General features: G+C 40.9%; 2 protein-coding genes across 2 annotated transcripts; one reads left to right on the plus strand and one right to left on the minus strand.

Moving 5' to 3' along the window:
* Positions 1-381: 381 nt before the first annotated feature.
* ERI2 (ERI1 exoribonuclease family member 2) lies at positions 382-6,763 on the plus strand (the record flags this gene model as incomplete). Its single annotated transcript, XM_084249625.1, has 9 exons — positions 382-404; positions 1,619-1,686; positions 1,772-1,855; positions 2,364-2,491; positions 2,920-3,076; positions 4,164-4,264; positions 4,513-4,594; positions 5,149-5,237; positions 5,423-6,763. 9 exons carry the CDS (start codon positions 382-384, stop codon positions 6,761-6,763), a joined length of 2,073 nt encoding a protein of 690 aa, XP_084105751.1.
* Positions 6,764-7,681: 918 nt separating this feature from the next.
* Positions 7,682-24,605, minus strand: ACSM3 (acyl-CoA synthetase medium chain family member 3; the record flags this gene model as incomplete). Its single annotated transcript, XM_084251355.1, is given in 14 exon segments — positions 7,682-7,768; positions 8,112-8,231; positions 10,971-11,070; positions 11,181-11,308; positions 12,216-12,317; positions 16,291-16,371; positions 17,224-17,350; positions 18,528-18,607; positions 18,862-19,018; positions 19,142-19,285; positions 21,754-21,961; positions 23,611-23,821; positions 24,403-24,530; positions 24,533-24,605. Coding segments are annotated over 14 exon segments (1,743 nt in total). The 5' UTR covers positions 24,603-24,605.
* Positions 24,606-26,066: the final 1,461 nt, after the last annotated feature.

The following is a 26,066-nucleotide window of genomic DNA, read 5'->3' on the forward strand; positions in this document are numbered from 1 at the left end:
CCGGCCCGCTCCTGGATTCCGCTGCGGAGCCGTCCGCCCGCCCCAAGCTGGGGTGCCCGCGCCTCCCCCGATCCGAGCCCCGAAACGCGCGCCGGCCCGGCCAAACGGTTTTACCGTCCGCGCCGGAGGCAGAATTCGAAACGGCTCCCCAACGGCCAACGCGCCCCCCGCGGGCCACGAGGGCCGGGGAGGCCGCCCAGAGGCGTCCGCGCCCCAGACCCCTGCGCCCCACGCCGAGCCCCGAGCCCGAGCCCCGAGCACGCGGGAAAGCGCCGGGCGGCGGGCGCGGGACGCGGCGGTCGCAGCCCCCGGCCGCGGCGCCAGAACAGACCGGAAGTGGCGCCGGGCGGCTTCCGGCTGCGGCGCGGGCCGCGCGGGGTGATGGCGACCAAGAGGCTGGCGCGGTACGCGGGGCTCCGGGCGGGGGGCTGCGGGCGGGGGGCGCCCCTGCGGGGGCGCTGGCGTCGGCGGCCTCGACCTCCCCTCAGCGGCCCCGGCGTCCCCGCCTGCGTCTCGGGCCGCGGCCGGCGGCCTCTGCCCAGGGGCACCCCGCCCCGGAGCCCCCCTTTGTAGCGAGACCTGGGGAGGTGCAGGGACGAGACGGCGCCCGCGGACCGCCCGGACAGCCCGGGCAGCACCCCTCCGACCCCCCACACCCACCCGCACCCAACTCTCCTCTATCCTGGTTGTCTTCTCCTTGCGGCCCGGGCACGTTGGCGTTTTCTGGAAGCCGGGTCGTGCGGGAGTGACCAGCCGGGCTCCGGGGGGCGGGGGGACATGCTCGCCCCACAGACCACGTCTGTGCTCTCAGGCAGAGGACCCAGTCCGTTTTCTCTTGCATTAAACATAAGGAGCAGAGAAGCGTCTACCTCTGACAGGTGTTGAGCTTTAAGTGAAATCACCGTCTGAGTTTAATACCTGCTGTGTTGTTAGCTGTTATTCCCAACCCCCCTCATTTCCTATCACAACCTCCTTTTTTTTTAATTTGCTGAAATAGCATTGCCTTATATAAGTGGTGGGTACTACCACACCTCTTAAAAAAATGACAGCAGGGCCGGGTCTGCCTACCTGGCCTTCAGAGTAGTTTGTCGCACCTGCACGTAAGGCCTCAGCAAGCTCATCCCTTTCTGTGGACTCCGTAGCTGTCGTTTCTAGGAATAACTCACCATGTATTTCCCTGACCGTAGTTTGCCATGGATGTCTAGTTTCTTTGCCCGGGTATCTTAAAGCTCCCGGAAGCCTAGACCTGCCCTATGTTGTTATACCTCTTCAGAACTGTGCTGTGTGTACCTTACAGCAAGGGCTTGGAAAAGGCAAAGATAGAAACAATTTATTCGATGTATCTTTACAATCACTTGAGTTCCTCAGCATTACTGGAAAGTGACGGGAAAGAATTAGCCTAAGTTTGCAGAGAGGTGCTGTTCCATCCCTGCGGGTAGAATGATTTCTAAAGTGGACAGGGCAGTCTTTTGCCCTCCCGGTCTAATTCCATCATTTTCTCACAATCAGAGTACGTTATTACATTAATAATAAGGGTTATACCATTAGTTTGTCAGCTTATTCAGAACAAATGCGTGAATGAGTTTGTTGAACATATTGGATGATTTTACATTTTCAGGCAGCTTGGATTAATTAGGAGAAAGTCAATTGCACCTGCAAATGGAAGTCTTGAGAGAAGTAAATCCAGTAAGTAGTGTGTTTAAGTTTCATTACATTTTGTAACCTGAACTTTTTAAAACTGGTAAACTTTCAGCACTCTGTTCTTTTGCAGAGCAGTTGTTTGACTACTTAATTGTCATTGATTTTGAGTCCACGTGCTGGAATGATGGGCAACGCCACCGTAGCCAGGAAATAAGTAAGTGTGACTGCCAGTGCCAGCGCTAGCACAGATGAGTGGCTTTAATGTTTACAGGAAAAAACTAATCAACAGTTTATATAAGAAAACAAGTTGATCTGTGACTTGGAGGTTTACTATAAAATCAGACTTGACAACAAAAGCCTAAAAACCTAAATGTGTCATCATGTAATTGCTTTAGCAGTACATAAAATTTCAACTGTATAGAAACTGAAATAAAAAAAATACCTTTGCAGAAAGGAGTGTATTTCAACTTACAGATAGTCTCCATATTTAATTCTGGAAATATAATCAAAAGTTTTCTTTTACATAGGTATACTCAACCTCAGCATTTAATTCTTTGGCCTAAATTGATTATACATCACACTGATTGCTTATTTTAATAGACTTTTACTGAAACAATGATTGTTTAATAATGTTGTACAATGTGGTAACAAGTTTAGAGTGATTACAGCATTGCTTTGGCAGTTGTATGTTAAAAGTGTCAATTGATGATTCTTTCATTTAGTTGAGTTTCCTGCAGTATTGCTGAACACATCAACTGGAGAAATTGAATCTGAGTTCCATGCTTATGTTCAGCCTCAGGAACATCCCATTCTTTCTGAATTTTGTGTGGAACTGACAGGAATCAAACAGGTATGATGAAAACTGTTAAAATTCAAAAATCAGTTTCAAAAAGAAAATCTATATACCATTTGGAATTAGACTTATTCAGTATTAAGAGAAATACTGTCCTCTCCAGAAGTCCATTGGAGTCTCTAAAAATTAGAATAATGTTGTAAAAATAAATATTTGTTTTATGAAAATTAAGTGACACCAAATGTCTGTCGTCCTGGATGCAATTATTCTCTGTGATTTCAGATTACTCAATTTAATTATTCTTAACTTTCGGAGTACTAATGTTTATATTTTTTCCTTGTGTTTTAACATCTTTTTATGAGATAAACTCTTGGCAGTTAGACCTTCTTTGTTGTATCCCTCCACAGTGCCTGATTACATGCTGAGTGGGTACTCAGTAGTTACGGAAGTCTGCTGTTGAATTCAGATTTTTTGACTCTCTTCAGGCTCAAGTTAATGAAGGGGTCCCTCTGAAGATTTGCTTATCTCAGTTCTGTAAATGGATTCACAAGATTCAGCAACAGAAGAAAATTACTTTTGCTACTGGTGTTTCAGATCTTTCCACTTCAGAAGCAAAATCATGTGCATTTGTTACTTGGTCAGGTAAAGAACAGATTGTATCTATCTGGCCTTAATGGGTAGCATTATCACTATGTATTTCTCTACTCTAGTAAGAATTATACTTACTTATTCTTAGACAGGAAGAAATCCAAGTGCCTAGAAGATGTTACTAAGGAAAGTAAATTCACATTTTTCAAATTACCATTCTGGGATACCTTAAAATTTTAAGATTTTCAGAATCTTTCTAGAGTGATCCTTTTCTTCTTCTGAATCCAGGCAAAGATGATGTAAAGGAAACTATTATGCCTTTCTACAACATTGGATAAAAAGTCCTTTTCAGCTCGCATCTTTTGCTTTTATACTTTCTTGTTTACTGATGCAGATATAAAATAAATGGGCCATTTCAAAAAGATCTTTTTTTGTCATTGTCATTAAGAGTCATTGATAGCGGGCCTCCCCGGTGGCGCAGCGGTTGAGCGCTGGGTTGCGATGCGGCCCGCGGCCTCGGCGGCGCCGGTTCGATCCCCGGCTGCTCCCCGGCCACCAGAGGAGGGTCCCACATGGCGCGCAGACCTCTCCTGCCGCCCGCTGCTCCCCTCAGCAGTGTACTTCGGTCCTTCTGCCTGCTCTGCTCCCCGCTCTGGCTCTGGTGAATTCTCTCGCCCTCCCGCGCTTCTGACTGTACCCAGTGCATGTATAAACAAATAAATAAATAAGTAAAACATGCCTCTATTAAAAAAAAAAAAAAATCTATAAAAAAAAAAAAGAGTCATTGATAGCAATGCTATGTCATTGGTAACAACGCAACGACAGTCAGTCATATTTGGATTCAGGTTGCAGTAAGATGTTTGGCTTCTCAGCTATATTAATATTTTCCTGAAAAGTTAAAAACATGGGGACCTTGTAATTTAACACACCTTACTCTTCTATTTCATTGGGTGTTTACAGAATAATATGTAACAGCAAGTTATATAAAGTGAATAATTGTTAGATAGTAGGAAAGAAATTAAATTATGCTATTCTCTCTTATATAATCTTTCAGCATTTAGTTATAAATGATGATAGCGTAAGTACAAAAATACTGGCAATGCATCATTAACTTTGTTCTATTTTGACATACATAATACAGATTGGGACTTGGGGGTTTGCCTGGAGTATGAGTGTAAAAGAAAGCAGCTGTTAAAGCCTGTGTTCTTAAATTCTTGGATTGATCTCAGAGTAACTTATAAGGTAAGGGTCAAAGATGGGGGCACGTTAATTTTCCTTCTATGGAAAAATAATTGAATTTTATGTCACACATGGGTTTGGATTATTACAAACAAAAATTTTCTTTTGAAACCTTCATATAAATATATTTTTTGAAGTATTTAAAACTAGACAAAAATAAGCACATTCTAGATTGAATAGAACTAAAAAGTATGAAAAATAGGTAATCATAGAGTTCCAATTTTTAGATAAGTTGTCTTCTATTTGATTAGATTTTCTATAAGAGAAAACCAAAAGGACTGAGTGGTGCCCTGAAGGAAGTAGGAATAGAATTCTCTGGACGAGAACATTCTGGTGAGTATAAATTGAAAATTTATGTCATTTTTATAAAGGTTTTCACATGAATCCCATTTTCGGTAATCTCATTAATAAGGAATATCCTGCTTTCTACTAAAAGTTCCTATTTATGTAATTGATATTTTATTAGTGAAAAAATAAAAAATTTTCATTTGGTTTTAGTTTTGTTTTGGCTTTTTGGTTTCTTAATTTTAAATTTGTCAGTTATTTATAGAACTTTACAATTTTAGGAGTACAACTTCACACCTCCATGTATGTACATGCTTCACTCAGCTTCCACCAAAACTCCATATTATTTACATATCATGGTCCCTACAGAATGTTGGCCCCATTTTTGTGAATGAACAAATTTTCACCTTCTCTATCAAAGTGGGAAATCTTATCTTCAATTAGTGATATGCCACAGCTTTCCACAAACCAGTTTATTAGAATAAAATTAGATGATCATAAAACTAACAGATATTCCAATTTCTACTTAAGTAGTAGTTTGTTTTTGCTTATTTCTTTACACTAGTACCAATTAATTCAGTGTTTGATATCTGTTTCAACAGGGTTGGATGATTCTCGGAATACTGCCTTTCTTGCTTGGAAAATGATTAGGGATGGTTGTATAATGAAAATTACAAGGTATTTGAACAAGGTAGGTGGAATTTTGCCTCTTTATTCTGTCATCTCAAACTCTAGAATGGTAAGTTCATGATTATAGATTTCATGTGTGCAGTCATGTATAAATCAATGACATTTTTCTTTTTTGTCATATATGTAACTGAGGAAATTATAAATGCATAGTTTCTGAAGTTTTTGGATTTGTCTGTGGCATCCTAGGTTTCCACTAAAAAGAATTCCAACATTTTGGCCAGAAATTTGAATACAAATCAAGTTGAAGAAACATCAGCCTGCAAAACTAATATTTCGGACCCCAGCACATATGCTAGGGAGTCTAAAGACACAGTAAGTTCTCATGAAAAAGTTCAAATGAAGTCAGTTGGTGTGAATTCTCCTATAAAGGTACAGCAAGATCAGTTACAACTAAAAAGCAATATAAAAACTAATCTTCACAATGTCAAAAACAGTTTATCTCTCTTAAATACGAAGTCCTCTACTTTTCTTGGACAGTTTCAATCTCCCAGCTTGAAGTCACCTATTTATATGCAGAAGCAAATGAAAAATGAACATCTGACTTTTAATAACAAATCTAAGTCTTCAACAACTGGTTCAGAATTGGTACTTGTTTCAACTACCATTTCATCTGTTAATCATGTTTCTGATATGACAGTTAGTTCTACCCTTGACTGTTTACCTCTATTGGCTGACTGGGAAGATGTAGCTTTACTGCCAGCATCTCAGCCTGAGCAAAATGTAGATTATATACCTCCCATTAATGACTCAAACTCAGATACTTCATTTAATTCTGAAGAAAGAATAATGGTTTTAAAAGAATCTAAAATGTCAAATCATGGAAACTTTGGAGGCACAGAAAAAACTCAAAAATCTGAGACCTCTAAGTCTATTGTATTTAAGAGTCCTCATACTACTATTTATAATGTAAAAGCAGCCAAAAATCAAGGTTCTAATGATTCTGACTTTAAATTACCTGAGTGTAAATCAAGTACTTTTAACAGTGTTCAAGCCACCATGTTTCATTCCTCAGTTTTGGGGAAACAGCCTCCTTTTTTAGGTGACACTAAAAGGAATTCATCCAGTTCCCCAGTTTTCCCACCAGCAAAAAAACAGACCTTCACTATTCATGAAGAAAAGCCTACATCATTTGATGGCTCCCCAATGAGCAGTTCTTCCCGGAAGGTTCTCCCATCTGTCTTAACATCTACAGTTAACCTACAAGAGCCTTGGAAGAGTGGGAAGGTGACACCACCTTTATGCAGGTGTGGCCGAAGATCTAAGAGGCTTGTTGTTTCTAACAATGGACCAAATCACGGAAAAGTTTTCTATTGTTGCCCTATTGGGAAATACCAAGAAAACAAAAAGTGTTGTGGTTATTTCAAATGGGAACATACACTTAAAAAGGAACGAGCCAGTAACATTATTTTGTCTCATTCTTCGGGGGGACTCACTTTTAGTTCTCCAGAAACAAGCTATGTGTGTGACAGAAATGTAAGTTTTCCTACAAAAAATTCACTGAGACTTAGACCTTCAATGAGGAATTAAACTTTTTTATATCTAAACTATCAATATGTTGTTACTTTAATGTACTTGCAGTGTAGTAAAGATGGGTATAAAGGCTACAAGGTCTGAGGATTTGAGTATTTGAGCCCTGAAGACTATAGTGGGGCTAGTGGGGCTATTTGAAACGTATCTACACACACACACACACACACACACACACACACACACACGTCACACACTTCTTATTTCACTTACCAGTTATCTAACATTTGCGTTCTGTTCATATATGCATCCTGAACACTGAGTATTCTGACAATTTTATACTATTTTTATTTCATATGTGAATATTTGCTGAGCTTATGAAACCTTTTTTAAGAATCACAAAAGAATATCTTGTAAATTATTAGGTTAAATATAATCAGCAATAGTATCTGTTACCCTTTTATAGTAGCCTTGAAATAAATTTGAAACTTAAGTTATTTGAATAACAATATGACTAATAAAAATCCATAATCTATTTTAGGTAGATATTTGTACGTTGAGAATTATGGTTATCTCCTAGCTAATGATATTTTTTATTTTTATAAAATCTTTTGTAAGTTTTTTAAGTTTTTATTTCAAGGCTTGGAGATTGGTTCACATTTGTATATCAACTACAACTGAGGTTTGAGAACCAATAGGTCAGAGGTTTGGTTCAGAAACTGATTCTGTACTATAAGTTTGAAAATTCCTCAACAATTGATGGTATTATATGACCAAAACTTAGGAATGTTGACACTAATGCAAAGGACTTTTCTGAATATTTTATTTCAAAATTCAGCCTGTGATGTCATAATCAAAAGATATTATAAATGAACAGATTATAAGCATAGTACCACATTTTTTTTAATCACCGATATATGATCTTGTGGTTTCTTCAGTCTTTATTTTATGGATACCATGGTAATTAATGGGATGGATTTAAATTGTTTTCCATTCTTTGTTCCTCAGTTCATTCCTTTTTATCTTCCCACTGACAGTCTTTGGCAGTTCTTGAACAAATTCTACCTGTTGGTGTCAAGGGAAAGAAAATCAGCCCAGAAGTGTTCATATTTTGACAAAGTCAATACTAGTTCTGTTCTGAACTTTAGGTAACAGAATTAGGGTACACATTGGGGTGGGTTTTTACTATCAAAAAGGGAGACGTATACTTGATACTCAGTATTTACTAAAGTCTGGTGAACCAAATGATCCAACAGGTTTCATTTTAATCTCAAAATAACTGATTCTTTCCCACGTCTTCAATTCACATTGGAATATTTGAGGTAATGTGTTTGAGGAGAATTAGAATGGAAGAAAATGACTGCAATTTTCCAGAACACTAAGCAAATATTCATCACAGGGTACCTACCTTTCTGGGATATTTATAAGGTGCTGTCGTTTTTTTTACATGCTCTTGAATCTCCTTTTTTAGTTGCTGTTGATCGTGTGACTTGTAATCAGGGTTCAGAACAATAAAAGCCTTTACTACCTAAAATAAATATTTGACACATCACAAGGTGAATTGTGTATTTTGATGTTGGGATCTAAGCGCCCATTGGGGTGGGGCAAAGGATTTAACAGGATTTGATCCTAGCTCTGCTCTTAAGCCAGCCAGTTAATTCCCACAACTCCTGTATCTAATACAAGACAGCTTCTGGAACCCCTGCTTTGTTAATGATCTGCATTTGAACCGTCTCATCTAACTACAGCTTAACTATTGTTTCTGATGATCTCTGCTCTTCTTGTCTTTCATATTCTTCTAAGAACTTTCCTTTTAGAAAACTGGGAATGCACTAAGCTCAGTCTTTGTGTAACAACCCAACCTGCTGTAACCTAACTTATAGGTTCTACCCTCAGTGTTGTCCTTATCCACAGTGTTCACACCAATTTGTCATATCCTTGCAAAAGGAAACAGTTCATTAAAACCATGCACTTTTTTTTTTTAAATAGAGGCATGTTTTATTTATTTATTTACTTGTTTGTTTGTTTGTTTTGTTTATACATGCACTGGGTACAGTCAGAAGCGTGGGCGGGTGAGCGAATTCACCAGAGCCAGAGCCAGAGCGGGGAGCAGAGCAGGCAGAAGGACTGAAGTACACTGCTGAGGGGAGCAGCGGGCGGCAGGAGAGGTCTGCGCGCCATGTGGGACCCTCCTCCTGCCGCCGGGGAGCAGCCCGGGATCGAACCGGCGCTGCAGAGGCTGCGGGCAGCTTCGCAACCCAGCGCTCAGCCGCTGTGCCACCTGGGAGGCCCAAAACCATGCACTCTTTATTCCAGAGACATTTCCATTGATGCAAGGCAGTGAAGATACCAGCATCACTTTGCTATTACTCTGGCCCACTTATAAGACCCTGAGGTACAGGAGTAGAAGTAGTGGTGGCCCTTGCTCATTGGCAGCGGAGCATAAAAATAGAGAACCATCAAGATAGGTTACCACTTTATGCTCACAGTTCCTATTGCCCAAAGTTCACCCTTCCTTGAAATGTTCTGGACAATTCTACCTAGACTTTCTGGCTCTCTAACGTAGTTGACAGAAAAAGGCCATTCCTCTTGTGTAGCAGCACCCTTTAAGAGTGAACTGGGGTTTATGTAATGTTCTCACCTAAGTCACTGCCTCCCTAGAGATAGGACACTAGATGAGGCAACTAGTATGCACCACCCAAATCCAGATTGCCAGCCCAGGGCTTGCCTTGGAATGATGCTTCCTCATGAGCACTGATCCAGGAGTATCTCCTGCCACTTCAGAACTAAATACCCTGCACTTAAAAGATTGAGATCTTAATTCATTCCCAAAGTCCCAAATTCATTGCCAAATTCATGTATCCAGTTTGAAGATAAACTGGCAACATTACCTCTCTACCATGATCTAGGAGTAAAGATTTGAATAACAATTGAAATAAATCACTAGGGACAACCAGTTAGAAATGCAGGCTTGGGGGTCTCCCTGGTGGTGCAGCAGTTGAGCGCTAGGTTGCGAAGCTGCCCGCAGCCTCTGCAGCGCCTGTTTGATCCCCTGCCGCTGGGCTAGGGTCCCACATGGTGCGCAGACCTCTCCTGCCGCCCGCTGCTCCCCTCAGCAGTGTACTTAGTCTGCCTGTTCTGCTCCCCGCTCTGGCTCTGGTGAACTCTCTCACCCTCCCACGCTTCTGACTGTACCCAGTGCTTGTACAAATAAATAAATAAATCTTTAAAAAAAGAAAGAAAAACAAATGCAGGCTTGGGGCCTCCCCGGTGGTGCAGCGGGTTGAGTACAGCGCTGTGAAGCTGTCCACAGCCTCTGCAGTGCCGGTTTGAGTCCCAGCCAGCCAGGGAGATTCCCACATGGTGAGGCAGACCTCTCCAGTCTCCCCCGCTGCTTCCCTCAGCAGCGTTTTCAGTCTGTCTGCCTGTTCTGCTCCCCACTCTGTCTCTGGTGAATTCTCTCACCCTCACACCTCTGGCCTGTACCCCAGTGTTTGTATAAATCTTAAATAAAATATATTTTAAAAAATGCAGGCGGGCCTCCCTGGTGGCGCAAGGGGTTAAGCACCGCACTATGAAGCAATCTGCAGCCTCTGCTGCATGAGTTCGATCCTCGGTCAGCCAGAGAGAAACCCACGTGGCGAAGCAGACCTCTCCTATCTTGCCCGCTGCTCCCCTCAGCAGTGTACTTCAGTCTAGTCCGTCTGCCTGTTCTGCTCCCAGCTTTGTCTCTGGTGAATCCTCTTCCCTACCCCCCACCCCTGCATCTCTGACCTGTACCCCAGCTCTTCTATACATAAATAAATATTTTTTAAAAATACAGGCTTGCAGTTAATATGATTTTTTTCATATTGACAATCGTTCATTGGTGAGCAATTCTATAACGTTTTATGAGCAACACTTAATAATTTACATGTGCCAAAAGTCAGGTGTGGACCTTATGTTCATTTCCAGACCTGGGTAACAACTGGATCCTAGCTGGCTAACTTCTAACACCCTCTCTTGCCTGGTGTGCGACTGGGTTGGTAACATTCACATCATCTTTGCCCCACCCTTCCATGGAAAAGATTCAAATTTGTTATGTTTTACAGTCTTACTCTGTATACTATCATTTCTATCAGACTTGGATATTTAGCATGAATTTCTATCTAGCATGCATTGTAAGTGAATGAATCATTTGGGTCATTCTGTTTCAAGGAGCTACTATTTAAAAGTATGTGTTAGATTGCTGACAAATTACAAACGTGACATGAATCAGTTCTCTTACCTCTCCTCTGATGGGGTCTGGGCTGCTGACAACAGCTGACTCTGCAACTGCAGGATGCTCCATCAGGGCACTTTCTACCTCAAATGGTCCAATTCGGTAGCTGGGATGTAAAACATATGGCAAGAATTTATAAAGGTGAGCAGCAGTTTCACTCCAGGACACTGAAGATCACTTCATACAGACATACGCCCAGATGAAAATGAAAATTACCCAGAGGATAATATGATATCATCTGATCTTGCAACAAACCAGAAATACCCATCTTCATCCACATAACCCCTGTCCCCAGTGATATAGAAATTGCCTCGTAGAGTTGAAGCTGTTTTCTTAGGATTATCCTGTGGAAAAAAATTTCATTTTGTTAATATTACCGTGGATGTGACTTTTCAATTGGATTTTTAAACATTCGAGGAAAAAGTATTAGAATGAAGGTGAGTCAATACATGAAATAAGTGAAATTTTAGCTTGAGCTAGCCCAATAGAAGAAAGAAAAACTATGGCTACAAAGACTAGATTTGCTTCCATCCTGAGAATTTTCTCAGCTAGATCACAAAACAAATGTCACAGAAACTCAGAGAAATGGACTGAAGCCTTTAGCTAAGTGATTAATATGTACCATTGGTAAGAAAACCAAGTGAATACTCAAATTTATTTTTAAAAAACCTAATAATTCAAAGCACAGCATTTTTGTTTGTATATTTTACACAAAAATAGAATTGATTCTCCAACATTAGCAGGAAAAATAATGAAGTATTGCTACTTTATGTAACTGGCAAGTAAAACCTGGACTTTTGATTACATTGATGTAAACTCCTATTCGTGATTAGAGTAAAAATATGTTTGCAAATAGTAAGTAGCTTGGAAAACCCCTATTAAAAGAAAGCTACTTAATCTCACTGCCTGAATCTCTGTCCCTCCCAACCCTCCCAAGAAGGGAGGATTTAAGAAAAATGATTGGGTTTTATAGTGGAGAGGATCCGTGTAGATTTAGAGGGCTGTTTTAGTTCTAGGGTTACCATTTTCTTGCCTTCATGGGCCCTGAGCGGTGACCCAGCCTAGGGGAGCCACCCGAAACACCCACAGGCTTGTCTGAGGGATTATCATTCAGGACAATGAATCTCTCAAGAAAAGGCCAAGTATCTTCCCTAGGTGGCAAGTAGGGATAGATATGTGGCAAACAGGGATAGATATCAACCACTTGTAAAAAATAAACAGAAAATAGAGGTTATTTATTAAAGCTCTTACTACATAATGAGTAAAAAGGCCAAATGGTCGCTTAGGTAGAGCTTGAATGCCAATATCTCCTTCTTGTCCAGGAGGTAGAACATTGCCATTTACATCTAAGATCTAGGATAAAACAGAACAATTTATTTTAGGAAATTTTTATTTGTTTTGCTTTTTTTTTGTTTTTTGCCATTTAAGAATACAGACTTCAAAATAAATTAAGTATACTTTAAATTCCTAAGAGAAATATATTTATTGAAACACACTTATTCTTCTTGCAAAATAGAGAATGCAGGCTAGCTACATGTGAAAGAAGAACAAAAGTTTTCTTTGGTTCTATCATGTAGCAATAATTGCATCTGGTAATATCATTTGAGACAATATATAAATATAGGAAAAAACAGGATCACTTTATAAGCAGGCTTTTGCAACATGCTTTTATCATTTAGCAATATACCGTGGCTTTTCAGCTCAGATATTTTTCAAATACACTTTAACTGTGGAACAAATAAAACCTTACTTCAGAGGCCCAATATAAACAAGTAAAGGGGAAAAGGGACTGTATTCTGGCTGAGACAATGGCAGGTAAATCAGTCCCTTGCTTGCCCCATCTTCATGGTCCCCTGAAGTACCTGAGAGTAGGTAGGACTTAAGAAGCTTTTGCTGCATTCTAAGTAATAAATGTTAAAGCGCTAAGTACTTTGTATTATTTTCTTTAGTTCTTGCCACATTCCCACCTGGTTAAAACTATTATTGTAACCATGTTGCACAAGAAGAAACCATGGTATAGAGAGTCTAAATAATACAGTACATGAAGGAGCTGGAACCTAAATCTCAGCAATAACACTTCAAATCCTTTGCTTTTTATCATTATACCTCTCTGGGGAATCTGTCCAGGGAGTTCAATTTTTTTAAATCCAAATTCGCAGTTCTCATGTTGAATACTATATGTACCAGATTTTGCTATAACTTTTAACTATTTCTAAATATGAAAACTCTTCTCTGCTTTTATATACATTTACCAAGGACCATCACACCTGAGATGTAGCTTGCACTTTCCAGAATGAGAAGGGCTTATGTCCCCAATGAGAAACTTGAAAGGCAAGGCATTCTAAATGTAAAAATGTACTTTTACTGCAAATAAAAAAAACTTAAATTTCTATTCAGTCATGTAAAGAAATACTTGACTCCAGGTATCAAGGAATTCTTGATGGCAAGGAGATATGTTAAAAGTTCCAATTACTTATCACACACTACTCTTTCATAGATTGGGGAAACCCAAAATGTTCTATCTCTGGAGAGAATTGCATTCTTCATTGTTCAATGGGATCCTAACATGTTTAAACACGCAATTCATAAGCTTTGAGACTTGAAGTTGCAAAAATCTGATATTCTGCTGATTGGAGGAAATCCCCAGATGCCGGGGTGTCACTGAAAATACTCTTAACTAAGTAACAAGAGGCCCATGAGTAGCCCATGGAAAAGGGTTAAAAATGAAGACAACCACATTAGGGAAATACAAATCAAAACTATGAGATACCATGTGACACCCATCATTAGTATGGCGACTATCAAAAACAGCGGAAAATAACAAGTATGGGAGAGAATGTGGAAAAACTGAAACCCTTCTACATTGTTGGTGGGAATGTAAAATGGTACCGCCACCATGGAAAAGAGTTCAGCAGTTCCTCAAAAAGTTAAAAATAAAACTAGAATCTGATCTAGCAATTTTACTGATGGGTATTCACCTTAAAGAACTAAAAGCAGGTTCTCCAAGGGGTATTTGTCCACCTATCACATTATTAACAGAAGCTAAAATATGGAAGCAACCCAAGCATCTATGGGCAGATGAATGGATAACCAAAATGTGGTAGATGTACATGCTACGGAATACTATGCAGCCTTAAAAGGAAGGAAATTCTGACATATGCTGCAACATGGATGATCCTTAAGGACATTATGCTAAGTGTATGCTAATCCAGTCACACACAAAAAATTACTACATGATTCCACCTATAGGAGGGATTGAGGGTACTCAAATCTGCAATAGAAAGAATGGTGGTTGCCAGGGACTGATAAGAGAGGGAACTAGGGAGTTAGTGTTAGAGTTTCAGATTTACAAGGCAAAAAGTGTTAATGGAGATGGATAATGATAATGAATGTAATATTGTGAATGCATTTAATACCGCTGAATCATGCACTTGAAAACGGTCAAGATGGTAAAGTTAATGTTGTATGTATTTAACCATAAAAAAATAGAATTGGAAAACAATGAAGGTAGCAGGAGATACGGAGCAGGGTGCTAATTTCCTCTTGGGTACACTTTTTTGCATTCAAAGATAGTTGCTCCAGTAAACCACTGGGCTGGAATTAGTTAGAAAACCCTAAAAAGGGGTTTCAGTTTTTTCTCTCCCATACTTATTTTTTGCTGTTTTTGATAGCTGCCACCCTAATGATGGGTGTCACATAGTCTCATAGTTTTGATCTGTATGTCCTTAATGCGGTTGCCTTCATTTTTAACCTTTTTCCAAGGGCTACTGCTGGGCCTCTTGTTACCTAGGGCTGGAATCGGTGGGGAACTGGTGCTCCATTACAAGTGGGGTTCCTGAGACTGCAGCTGTGCTTGTGAGACCCAGATAACATGTTGGGAATGTCGCTAAGGGGGAAGAAAGGAACACAGCTGGATGAAATGCCAATTTGATCACCATGTCTTTTCTGAAAAGTTTTTCAAAGGAAGGGAATGTGAGATAGGAGTGACTAATGTGACTAATGATTCCTATCTTTTGGACCTTTGTTATGGCCAAGCACTTGCTGTACTCGTTAGACATGTTATCTCATTTAATCATCACAAGAAACCTAGGAAGTCACTTCCGTTATTCAGATTCCAGAAACATCTTAGTTTGCCTGGGACTAAAACAGGGGAACATCCCTGGGATGTCTGATTTGCAGTGCCAAAACCAGTAAGTCCCAGGTAAACTGGGACCAGTTGGTCACCCGAGTCCCTGTTTTATAACTCCAGAAACTAAGACTTTTGTAGCTTACCCAAAGACACACAACTAGTGAAAGGCAGAGTCAGACTGGAACATAGCCTTAGACGAGGTGCCTATTGCAGAGTTAACGTGACATCAGCAATCTCATCTGAACTCTCTCAAACTTACCTGACCATAAGAATAAGCTGAGGCATGTGTTTAAAACATTTCAGGGTCCCACCCCAAATCAAATTATCTCTCTAGGACAGGGGCATAAGAATTAGCATTTTTAACAAGTGTCCTTGGGAGTCTTATGATCCGATAACGCTTGGGAAACACTGATCTGATCTACAACTAACCCTTGGCTAAGTTTAGATCTGAACTCTGTTCTGTAAACCTATCCCCTGATGTTTTCATTGCTGTGGTTTTCTCTTATTTCCTCTGGTTATACCTAGCTTTGGCTGGGTTGGTCTGAGACCAAGTCTAGGCATGTGTGGAGTATACAGACAGCACAACAGAATGCTGACTGGGTAAGAAGATACCCTTACGATCAGGTGGTAGAAACAGCTTTGGTTACAGAGATGTCAGCAAAAGACCAGGCTGACTTGGGGGAAGAAAGGAAGATTGTTGCAGGTACTGTATGTACACTACTGAATGGCTTCTTTTGATCTATTTAACCTTCTTAGGAGGTCTTGACCTTCCTTACCTTCCACACTGGCAGTGTGGCATTGTGGTTAAGAGTAAGAAAACTGGAACCAGATTGATTGAGATTGGATCCCAGAACTAGCTGCTACTAGCTGTGTGACCTTGGGTAAGTTCTTTAGGCCCTCTGTGCCTCATCTGTAAAGTGGTTTTACTCTTAGTATGTCTTTCATAAGTTCCTTCTGGAAATGAAATGATTGGCATTTTATAAAATGCTTATAACCACATGGCACACTATAGGTATTTGTCAAGGAAGGGAGATTAATAAATGAACATTTCTTACTCATGTCCATCTGTGCATGGAAGTTAAGGTATCATGGAAATAACATGAAATCATTAAAACTAGGAGTGTGACTGAAGGGAAAAGCGACGTAGGTGGCAAACAGATTGGGTTGTGAAATGTTCTCCAGAGGGGCTATGCAAACCTTAACATCAAAAGCAGGAGAAGGCTTTCCCATCGAGCCGGGCTTAATTTTCATTCCCTTAAAATTTCCACAGATTAGCACCTAGTGAAGAAGAAAGATTAAAGTGACATTACAAGTTACTACAAATTCATCTGTTCCTCCACCATGTATTCCTTCAACAATATTTGTTGGGAACTTACTATCAACCAGGTTGACAATAAAACCAATTCTCTGCTCTCGTGGCATTGCATTTAAAACTAGACACTGAACGAACATAGATAATAAAGTTGTAACAATTAATACATTTATATTTACTAAAATACCCATGTTGTGTCTCCTGGATTTGTCATTGTTTTAAATTTTATTTTTGGTAATTAATTTTTGACTCCATTCTTATCACTTACAGCTCTTGAAGCATTATAAAAAGACACCAAAATTTTTCTTTCAGCCTTTCACTTATCTGCTTTATCCACCCCTGCATTTCCTACATAATAATAACTTTTGTTATTATTTCATTAATTTCCTCTAGACTTTCTCCTTATTCTTTTTTCTGTGAGCTCTTTAAATAACCCCATTTTACAGTATGCCCTCCAAGGGGTTGTCCAGGGAATTTTAACATTAAGTAACAAGAAACTCATTGTTTTCCCATTTTTAAGCAACCCTAAGAAAGTTCTCTATTACAGAAGGGCAAATCTCTCTATAGGTGCAGTGTTTTTCAATTAAAATATATTTATTTAATGTCTTCAGCCTGCAGACAGTGGTTTTTCTCAATGAAGGGCTCTTTCAACAAGCCTCCCTACCTACAATTTTCTCTCAAGCTTTTTCTTTTTGCACTTATGTTAGCCACTCTACTCCCTGACCGTTGCTCAAAAATTGTAAGGATACAGTACACACTTCGGTTTTCCTTTCTCAAGCTCAACTGAACCCCACGGGGCCTCCAGCGAGGGGCCCTACCGTTTCTGTCTGCCCGTATCCCTCGTAGATGTCCAGCCCCGTCCTGTGCCGCCATTGCTCCATCACCTCCGGGTTGATGGGTTCCCCGGCGCTCACACAGTGTTTCAAGCTTTTAAATTCATAGTTTCTCCAAAGACAGATAACAAGTTAAATTCAGGAGGGAAAGTGGAGAGTGATGAAAATTAGGACTACGTTGAAATTCTAATATGAAGTTTTATTTCCTTCCTGACCCTCTTCTCTCATAATAAATACCATCTAACTTCTAACTTTACTTCCCAGACACCAGTGTTTATTGCTCTTTTTCCCTTTTTTTTGAAAGGGAGAGAGAGAGAGAGAGGTGATTTGTTGCCAAAGCAAACAAAAAGCCAGGCAGTCCTTAAGAGAGGTGTCACATAACAACATTGTAAGTGGAGTGATTAAAATTTTGCCAATTGTTCGGTGGAATATTTATACAATGGGATAATATACAGCTGTAAAATGAGGAAACTTCTGGACAGTGCTGTCTAATAGAACCTTCTGTCACTATGGTGTCACTCTGCTGTCCCCCCACGTGGCTACTGAGCCCTTGAACTGTGGCTAGAGAAACTGAGGAAGGAAATTTTAATTAATTTTAAGTAACTGCACTTGGCTAGTGGTTACCATATTGAGCACAGTCCCAAGATATATTGTTAGGTGAAAAGATAAAGATGCAGAACTTTGTTTCCACTTAGATCTATAAAGGAGAGTGAGAACACAGGCATACTAGCTTGTTCCCCATAGATTTTGGAGAGAAGAACCGAGGTTGAGGACAAGATTTGGAGAGACTTTCACTATGTATTCTTATATACCCGTTGAGTTTTATGGAATGTGAATTGTTCCTATTTAAAATTCAATTTAAAAGTATTTACCAATCCATCTGTTCAAATGGAAGCAGTACTAGACAAAAAAAAAAAAAAAACCAAAAATTTCCTCTTTCCTATTTGTTGGGATGTGTTTTCAAACAATGGCAATTTCTCTACAGTCTCGGGTCAGGTAAGTCATCATCCAAAAGACTGACTACCTCTCACCCATAACCCCTGGACTCAGGGCTATGCACATGCTTGAATATTCCCTTTTTTCTTCTTGGTCTTGGGAGACCTCCCTGGATGTCAAAATGATCATTTACAGACTGTAAATGAGAAGGGGAAGGAGGAGGAGATGGCTAAATCCAATACTTACTAGCATGGACCTATGTTTTTTGGCAAAAAGTTTTTATTTTATAATTTTATAGTTTCCTCTTCCTTCCCCCAGCCCCTACTAAATCCCTGTTTGTCAGCTTTTCTTACCTGGTCATGTCATCCTGTACTAGCATTCGGTATGCAGTTGGCGCTGAACAGAAGACTGTGATGGGAAACTTGGAAAGTGTCTGCAATTTAGAATAAGTAAATTCTTGGTCTTACTACCACTTGAATAACTGCATAAAGGTCTGTGGTAGGCACAGCACAACTGCACCATTCTTTATTCTAACACAAATATCTTTTCAAGCTTATCGACTCTCCAGATTTGAAATATCTTAAATGGTGTTATTTACTCTGATTTCTGCAAGTTACTTCATTCACCAGTCTCTTCACTGACACTGCTACTACATTTCAAGATGTTGAACTCTATGCTCTGCCTTACTTGCAAGATGGAAGTTGGCTCAAAACGTGGCAAATAATGTACAAATACGCATGCTCCCTGGATCCATGGAGAGAAAACACTGCTCCATGCGGACTTTGCCCAGCCTGTGTCTGCAGTATTCCACATCACATCTGAAGGTGTCAAATCCAGCCAGAACCTGGGATGACAAAGAATATCTCTGGTGTACACGGCGCGGGGCGGGGGGTGGAATTTAAAAGACCAATAATCAACCCTCACCTTTGTAGGTCTGATTCTTCAAACTACAGTTTTGGGGAAGTACCTTCCATTTACAGATAATCCTAAACCAAAGCTGCTGTGGGTGTGTCCGGTCATCTTAGGAGAACCACTTGTCCCGCTGGTGAAGTAAATGGCCATGAGCTCATCGTGTTTTGTCTTCACGCAGGTGTGGCTGTCACTGGCATGTCTACAAAGGAAGGTCACAGCGAATCTGCACGTCACACACAGCATACGAGACAGTCATCACAGAAAAGGGCTCGAGAAACCATCGACCTCTGCATTTCACGGATCAGGCCCCAGTGACTCAGGTTGGCTTCCGAGGTAAAAACCATCACTCTCTCCCCATATTTTTGGGATCATGCTTTCTGGAGTCAAACTAAACTCTGCCATCAAAAGCCAGCACACAGCAGCTTTTTAAATGTCTGACAATGACAAGGTGAGGCATCTAAAAGACTCAAGAGTTTTTTTATACTGCCAACTGAATAAGGATTCCATGATCTTGTCGTCACTGAAAGGTGAACAACTCCCCCTTCCCCTCCACTGTGGATGCTTTCAAATGTGGTTTTAAAAGTTGAGCGTGTTAAAAGAATTCCCCGGGTAATGGTATAGTGTAGCCCATTGGTCAAATCTGGCCTATTTCCTGTTTTTGCAAATTGTATCGGAACACAGTCATTTCTAGTCATTTGCACGTTGAGTAAAAGCAGTTAGCTTTTACTCCTTGACAGCAGAGGCTAGTAGCTGTGATGCAGCCTGTGGAGCCTAAGATATTTGTTCTCCTTCCCTTTTATAGAAAACATTTGCTGATCCCCAAAGGATTTTTTTGTTTCCAACAGGGGAGTCTACATAGTTCTAAATACAGTAAACAATAAGACTAAAGGCAAGACCCCAGTTGAGATGAAAGAAAACCTTTTAGTGTCAGAGGATAATCGGGCTTCTATGTAAGTAATGTATTAGTGTTGCGTCAGCAACATGGAAGAAGAGAAACAGGAGTTGCGGAGCAGCTGTAGGATACAGGGTCCCCCCTAAGTGTAGGATCCCAGCCTCTTTATTGACAGAGAAGGGTGTGTCAAACTGAACACTGCATTATGGGCTTCAGGGAGCGTGAGTATACACCCAACTCCCACCCATGGATCTAATCTTACTAACAAGGCATTCTGTTCCATTATCAGTCCCTGGAGCGCAAGACTCATCAGTATTGCCCCAGGGCGATCAAACATCCTGCCTTGTGTGCTACACCCACATATTAGGGCAGCTGAGAGGCAGTAAACTGCACATCCAGTGTCTAAAAAGCATATAGATTTTAAAATCGGAAATATTCAGGCCCTAGGAAATAGCTAGACCTAAATAGCTTGGTCTAACAAAGCTAAACCAAGTGTAGAGTCTGTCTACAAGTCCACAATTACCTTTCTTAAAAAAATAGTACATCTGGTTGTGAACCTATCACTTCTGTCATAGAGATGATTGCTCTTAACACCTAAAGCCACATTTTTGTGCCAGTCTCTAGATGCAGTGGGCACCGCAGTGGAGGGTGGACTCAGAAGTCAGCCTCCTGGGTTTGAAACCCACCTCTGCCAGATCCTATATTTGACCTTATTCACCTGTATGATTATAAGGTGTTGTGAGCGTTAAATGAGTTAAAAAAAGTGGAAGTGCTTGGAACAGTTTTGGCCTACAACCAGTGCCTTGTGAATGTTAGCTGTTATTGCAATTATAACACTTTTATTAGAACATTTGGCCTTCGGTAAACACTCAAAAAAGATTAGTTAGGGACAAGTCTGTAGTTGCAAGCTTGTCTCTAATCCTTGAGTAAAGATAGGAAGCATGTTCTAGAGAAAGAATTTGCTGCCAACCCAAAGCTAAGATAAAACCAGCACCTGGCAAGAGTTTCAAGTGACCCCCGAAAGCACCCTCCAGCACACTTGAACATCGGTGCAATTTTTAATGGCATCCACTAGCATGAAGTGTTGTCAGTACAAACTGATAGAAGCATTGCTCTCAGTAAGGCAGTGGTATAACCTGCAGGAAAGGATTGATGGCGATCAGTTTCCCAAGGAGATGGTGAAAGCTCTGTGGCTGGTACCATGATGCACCTCTTGGGTCCCACCGCAGGAATAACGGCCCTACCCCTTGCAGGCGCTGGGCACCCTCTACAAAGATCACCATGGCTGACGAGAACTACTTTGCTCAAGGTCAGCCTCCTCCCAGGGCAGCCCCCACCAATTACAATCAGGATAGGCACAGAGAAGCCAGGATCTCTTGCTCCATCTGAGAACAGCTCCCAGGGACTATCGAAACATCCAGAAGTCACCGGTCTTTGAGGCTTTTGGGGGATACGTCACAGATAATTTTTTTCCTCTTCCCAACCCCAAACCCTTCCCTGCCCTTCATAGGTGTTTATTTGAAGAGAATTCCTTAATAAACTGTTTACCCAACTAGTTTTTATATCACAGTCTGCTTCCTGGAGACCCCAACTTACGAAAAATACCCCAAGCTCCTCCTGCCTCTGAGTTTTTACACTATGAATGCAGCAATCACCTATTGTTCCCATGGCTTATAGTTTTAATTTTCATATTTCTGATCACTTGTGGGTTGACTATCTCCTCATTGTTGCCTTCCTTTTGGGGGAGCCATTCTGCAGCAGTTATGACTACTCACGTCATCAGCTCCTCGAGGTTTTCCCATCCCTCTCTGGGTTTACGAGACACAATTAGCTTGGAGTGAAGATTTTCACATTTCGACGCAACAGCATCTACGGCTGGGGCTAGATCCTCACTGGTAATGATGCATTTTGCGTTTGAAGATTGGAGCCTGTAGAGGATGTCTTTCTGGGTCAGCTGAGTGGTTCCTGGAATTAAAACTGTCCCTTAAGGCACAGAAAAGGGATAATAGTGTATTAGCAGGTAGAACATATAAGGGTAGAATTTTAGGCATCAGTGTGGCAAGTCAAAGTGGTGCACCAATCAAAATAAAGGGGAACCCCACTCTGTCTCTGCTGAATCCTCTCACCCTCCACGCCTCTGCCTGTACCCCAGTTCTTATATGCATAAATAAATAAATCCTTAAAAAATGAAGGAGAACAGAGAAACCATGATTTAGCTAGAAAAAGTCAAAGGAGCAGATGCCTGAGAGAGGCAGAGACAAGAGGCTCTATGGCTTCAGAGAAAGAGAAAGAAGCTACCCAATGAATAGCCCATTCCCTTGCAGAAGCCACTTATTCTTGCTACACTTTCCTATAAGTTTCTCCAGGAGGCACTCATGAATTTTTCTTCTTCACTGAACTAATAGCAATGGATTGCTGGTGCTGATAAACAGTTGCTTACTAGGATCAGCGGTACAGAGATGACTATATTACAGTCATTATCTTTTAGGACCTTATATAGTCCTATGGGAATTACAGATTTGTGAGCAAATAGACCCAGACAATATGGCATGGGTTAAAATAAAAGCACAAGCATTTGGAGAGGGGGTGAATCCCAAGGAAGAAAGCATCTGGACCGGAGTATCAGGATGGGGTTTCTTGAGAAGGTGTCATTAGAACTGAGCTTTGAAGGTCTAGTGGGAGTCGTCCTGGCGATCAGGTGTGAGAAAAACTATACAAAAGAAAACCAAGCGATGAGAAAGGTCACAGAATTTACAGGCAATCATTTGACACGACTAGAGCCTGGAGAGTAAGGGTGGGGAAATGAGAACAATAAAGGGAGGATAGCTAGAACCTTCTGGGACACACCTTAAGTTGTTCAGATTTTATCCAATAGGTAAGGTGAGGCAGTGATTATATAAAGTCAAGCAACAAAACCACAGGAAAAAAAAAAATGTGTGCTAGAAAGAACACTGGCTATGGAGAATGATTTGGTTTGGGGTGTATTGTGGGCACACAAGACCAGGGAAACTTCATGAAATCCGTTCAAGAGACGGTGGGTGCACCATTTCAGCGACACCTGAAGGGGGAGATCTACACTTCTACAACACAAGCCACCATGTAAACCAATGTGATTACCACGATAAAAAAAAAAATATTTAAAGAAAAGATATGCAGTAAGGCAATGGCAATGGAACTGAAGATGAAGAGGGACTTTTAAAGCATGTAAGAGGTCAAATTTAGAAGATCTAGGACATGATTAGAAAGGAGGGGCCTTTGATGCCTGGTTTAGGGCACCAGAGAGAGGGTAATTAACCAGGGTAGGAATAAAGGCAGGAAACAAGAACTGGGGAGGGGTTGTCTGAATTTGTGGTGACACTGAGTTGCAGATGACCCTGGGTCTTTTAGGAGGAGAGGAGCAGTAGGTCTGAGAGGATTCCATTGTCGATGGGTATTCATTTAATAAACCTTCACCTCCTCGTTTAGGTCAAAAGATAGAGCATGTTTCCAACACGTTTCTAAGGTTCCTGAGAATAATACTGTATTGTGTACACTTCTTCAAATAATTTACCCACATAAATGTCTGACAGTTTCTCAAATGTTTTGGAAAATCTCTCACGGGCTTAATTTAAATATGATCTGACGTAACCAACCTGTTCTCAGACAGGCTACATTTGCAAGCCACCACTCTGGGATCCTGGGCAGAATCACAATGACTCGATCTCCCCTTTGCAAGGAGCAGGCGTCTGTGAGTATATTGGCAAATTTCCTAGATAAAGATCCCAGTTCCTCAAAACTCCATCTCACTTCTTTTCCATGTCCATTTATCCACCAGAGGGCTGGGTTGGAAGGTCTTTTTCCAGCCTGAGGACAGACATGCAAGTTGCAGATTTAAATGTAGTTATGTAGCTAAATTCTACTTCCACTTCCACTTACTGGAAATACTCTGAAGAAAATTCACAGGTCACCAATCAGGATGTACGTGGACTATTTGGAAATAACTCTGGGTTCTTATTTCTAGCTATCGGGAGCCATGTCATTTCTCATTTAGCCTGATTGCTTTTCTTTCCAAAATGTTAGATTCTTGCATCTTTTTCTATTTCTCTTAATGGTATATCTATGCCTCATTTCCTACTGTTTTGGATTTGGAATCACCTTTTTTTTACTCTACTTTTTTGTTGTTAAATTATTCTATAATCAATTGTTTTTCTAACCTATCATTTCTTAAACATACAACTATTAACATTTTTTAGCCTGATACTCCATTGCTGTGGGGGACAGTCCTGTGCATTAGAGACTAGACTATTTAATGGGCCTTGACCCACTAGCACACACCCTCTTTCAAGTCACAGCAACAAAATTCCCTCAAGACATTGCAAAATATTCGCTGGGGCAAAATTGGTCCTATCTGGGAAATTGTCAACTGACTGAACCTTTCTGCATACCTTTTCTGAATTGGTCCATTCGTCCAGGATATCTTTTGCAAAGTTGAAATACTCTGGAATCTCCAATTTGAAATCCCGTTTCATGGATTCATAGTTGGAGAAATTCTGGGGGATCACTGTTCTAGAAACTTTAGCAATGCTCTCACAGAACCAGGAATTGCTAGACGCCAAAAACACTTGGCTCGAAGGAGTATCTCCATGGTGAGCGGAGCTAGCTTCAGACTTGCTGGATGTCTTAGCATTCAGAATTTCCATGGAGCCAATCCTTCTAAGACAAGCAAAAGGACTTGCATTTATTCTGTCCTGGAAGTAACCACAGCCCAAAGCAACTGTTATCAGTATTATTGCTAATCATCACAGTAGTACTTACATATAATTTATCATTATACCCCGAGTGGTAGATATTATTATCACTTTTGTTTACAAATGGAGAAAATAACCAGTTAGAGGCTGTCTTAGTTCTGGCTGCCATGACAAAATACCATAGGCTGCGTAGTTTAAGTAACAGACATTTGTCTCACAGTTCTGGATGCTGGGAAGCCCCAGGTGAAGGTCCTGTACCTGGCTTGCAGGTGGTCACGTTTTCTGTGTGCTCCTCATGAGGTGGAGAGAAGAGTTCTGGTCTCTTATGAGGATACTAGCACCATCCTGTGGGCTTCGCCCTCATGATCTCACCTAAACCTAATTGCCTTTCCCAGATCCCACTCCAAATGCCATCCCATTAGGGATTAGGGTGTCAATATGTGAATTTTGGTGAGACTCAAACATCCTGTCTGCAACAGGCAGTGTGTGTATTTGAACCCAGAGCTATCAGGTCCTTGGTCTTCTGCTAACCACGGATGTGCTCTCACCTCCCATATGCATCTCTAAAGAAGAAAAGATCTGGGTCATCCAGTTACTCTTGGTGATAGCAAAGACTGAATCTTCTTATCTAGTATCTGCAGGTTCAAAAGTAGTGCTGAGTGTTAAGGAGAATTTTCACAATTAATCCAGAGGTGAAGAAAATGAGAGTCACTTATACCAATTAGGCACGAAATCACAGTCAGAGATGCGCTGGGTTATAGGTTGCAGTTCCCATGTTCCCAACAAGCGCCCACACTACTTTGAGCACAGGCTTGGGGCTGTATTTACTGGAGGTGTAAGTACAGGGTTTTTTAGCCTTCTGGACTTTTGCAGAGGAGACTCCTCCAGCCCATCCAGCCCACCTGCTTCTGTGGAAAATTGGATCATGATGTTATTTACTTGACTGAGGTTTCCTAAGTGAGGCTCTCGGGGATTATAGGAGGCTCTTCTTTGCACACTCTATAATCTTCCAATTCCCTACAATAAAACATTACTCTCACAATTGTGCAATCATCATTTTTTAATTGCCATTCCAGCTGTGTGGTGTGTAAGGCAGTGACCACATGGAAGCATTTCTGGATCATTCATGTCAGCTATCAGCCATGAGTTTTGCTCAAAAGGGGCCTGGCATCTGAGCTTCATGTTGCTGTCTGTCCCCAATGCATCGGGAGCCCCAAATATTTCTTCCCACCCTCCCTTCTACTTGTGTAAGGGCCTGACAAGCTCATGAACTTGGTTTGAGCCTTCTCATCTTCACCTGCAAAGAAAACAGAACCCCAGAGGGGGAAGCAGCATACTTCAGCGTGTCACATCAGGGCTAG

This window comes from Talpa europaea (genome assembly GCF_964194135.1).
Source record: "Talpa europaea genome assembly, chromosome: 12".
Classification (NCBI taxonomy): domain Eukaryota; kingdom Metazoa; phylum Chordata; class Mammalia; order Eulipotyphla; family Talpidae; genus Talpa; species Talpa europaea.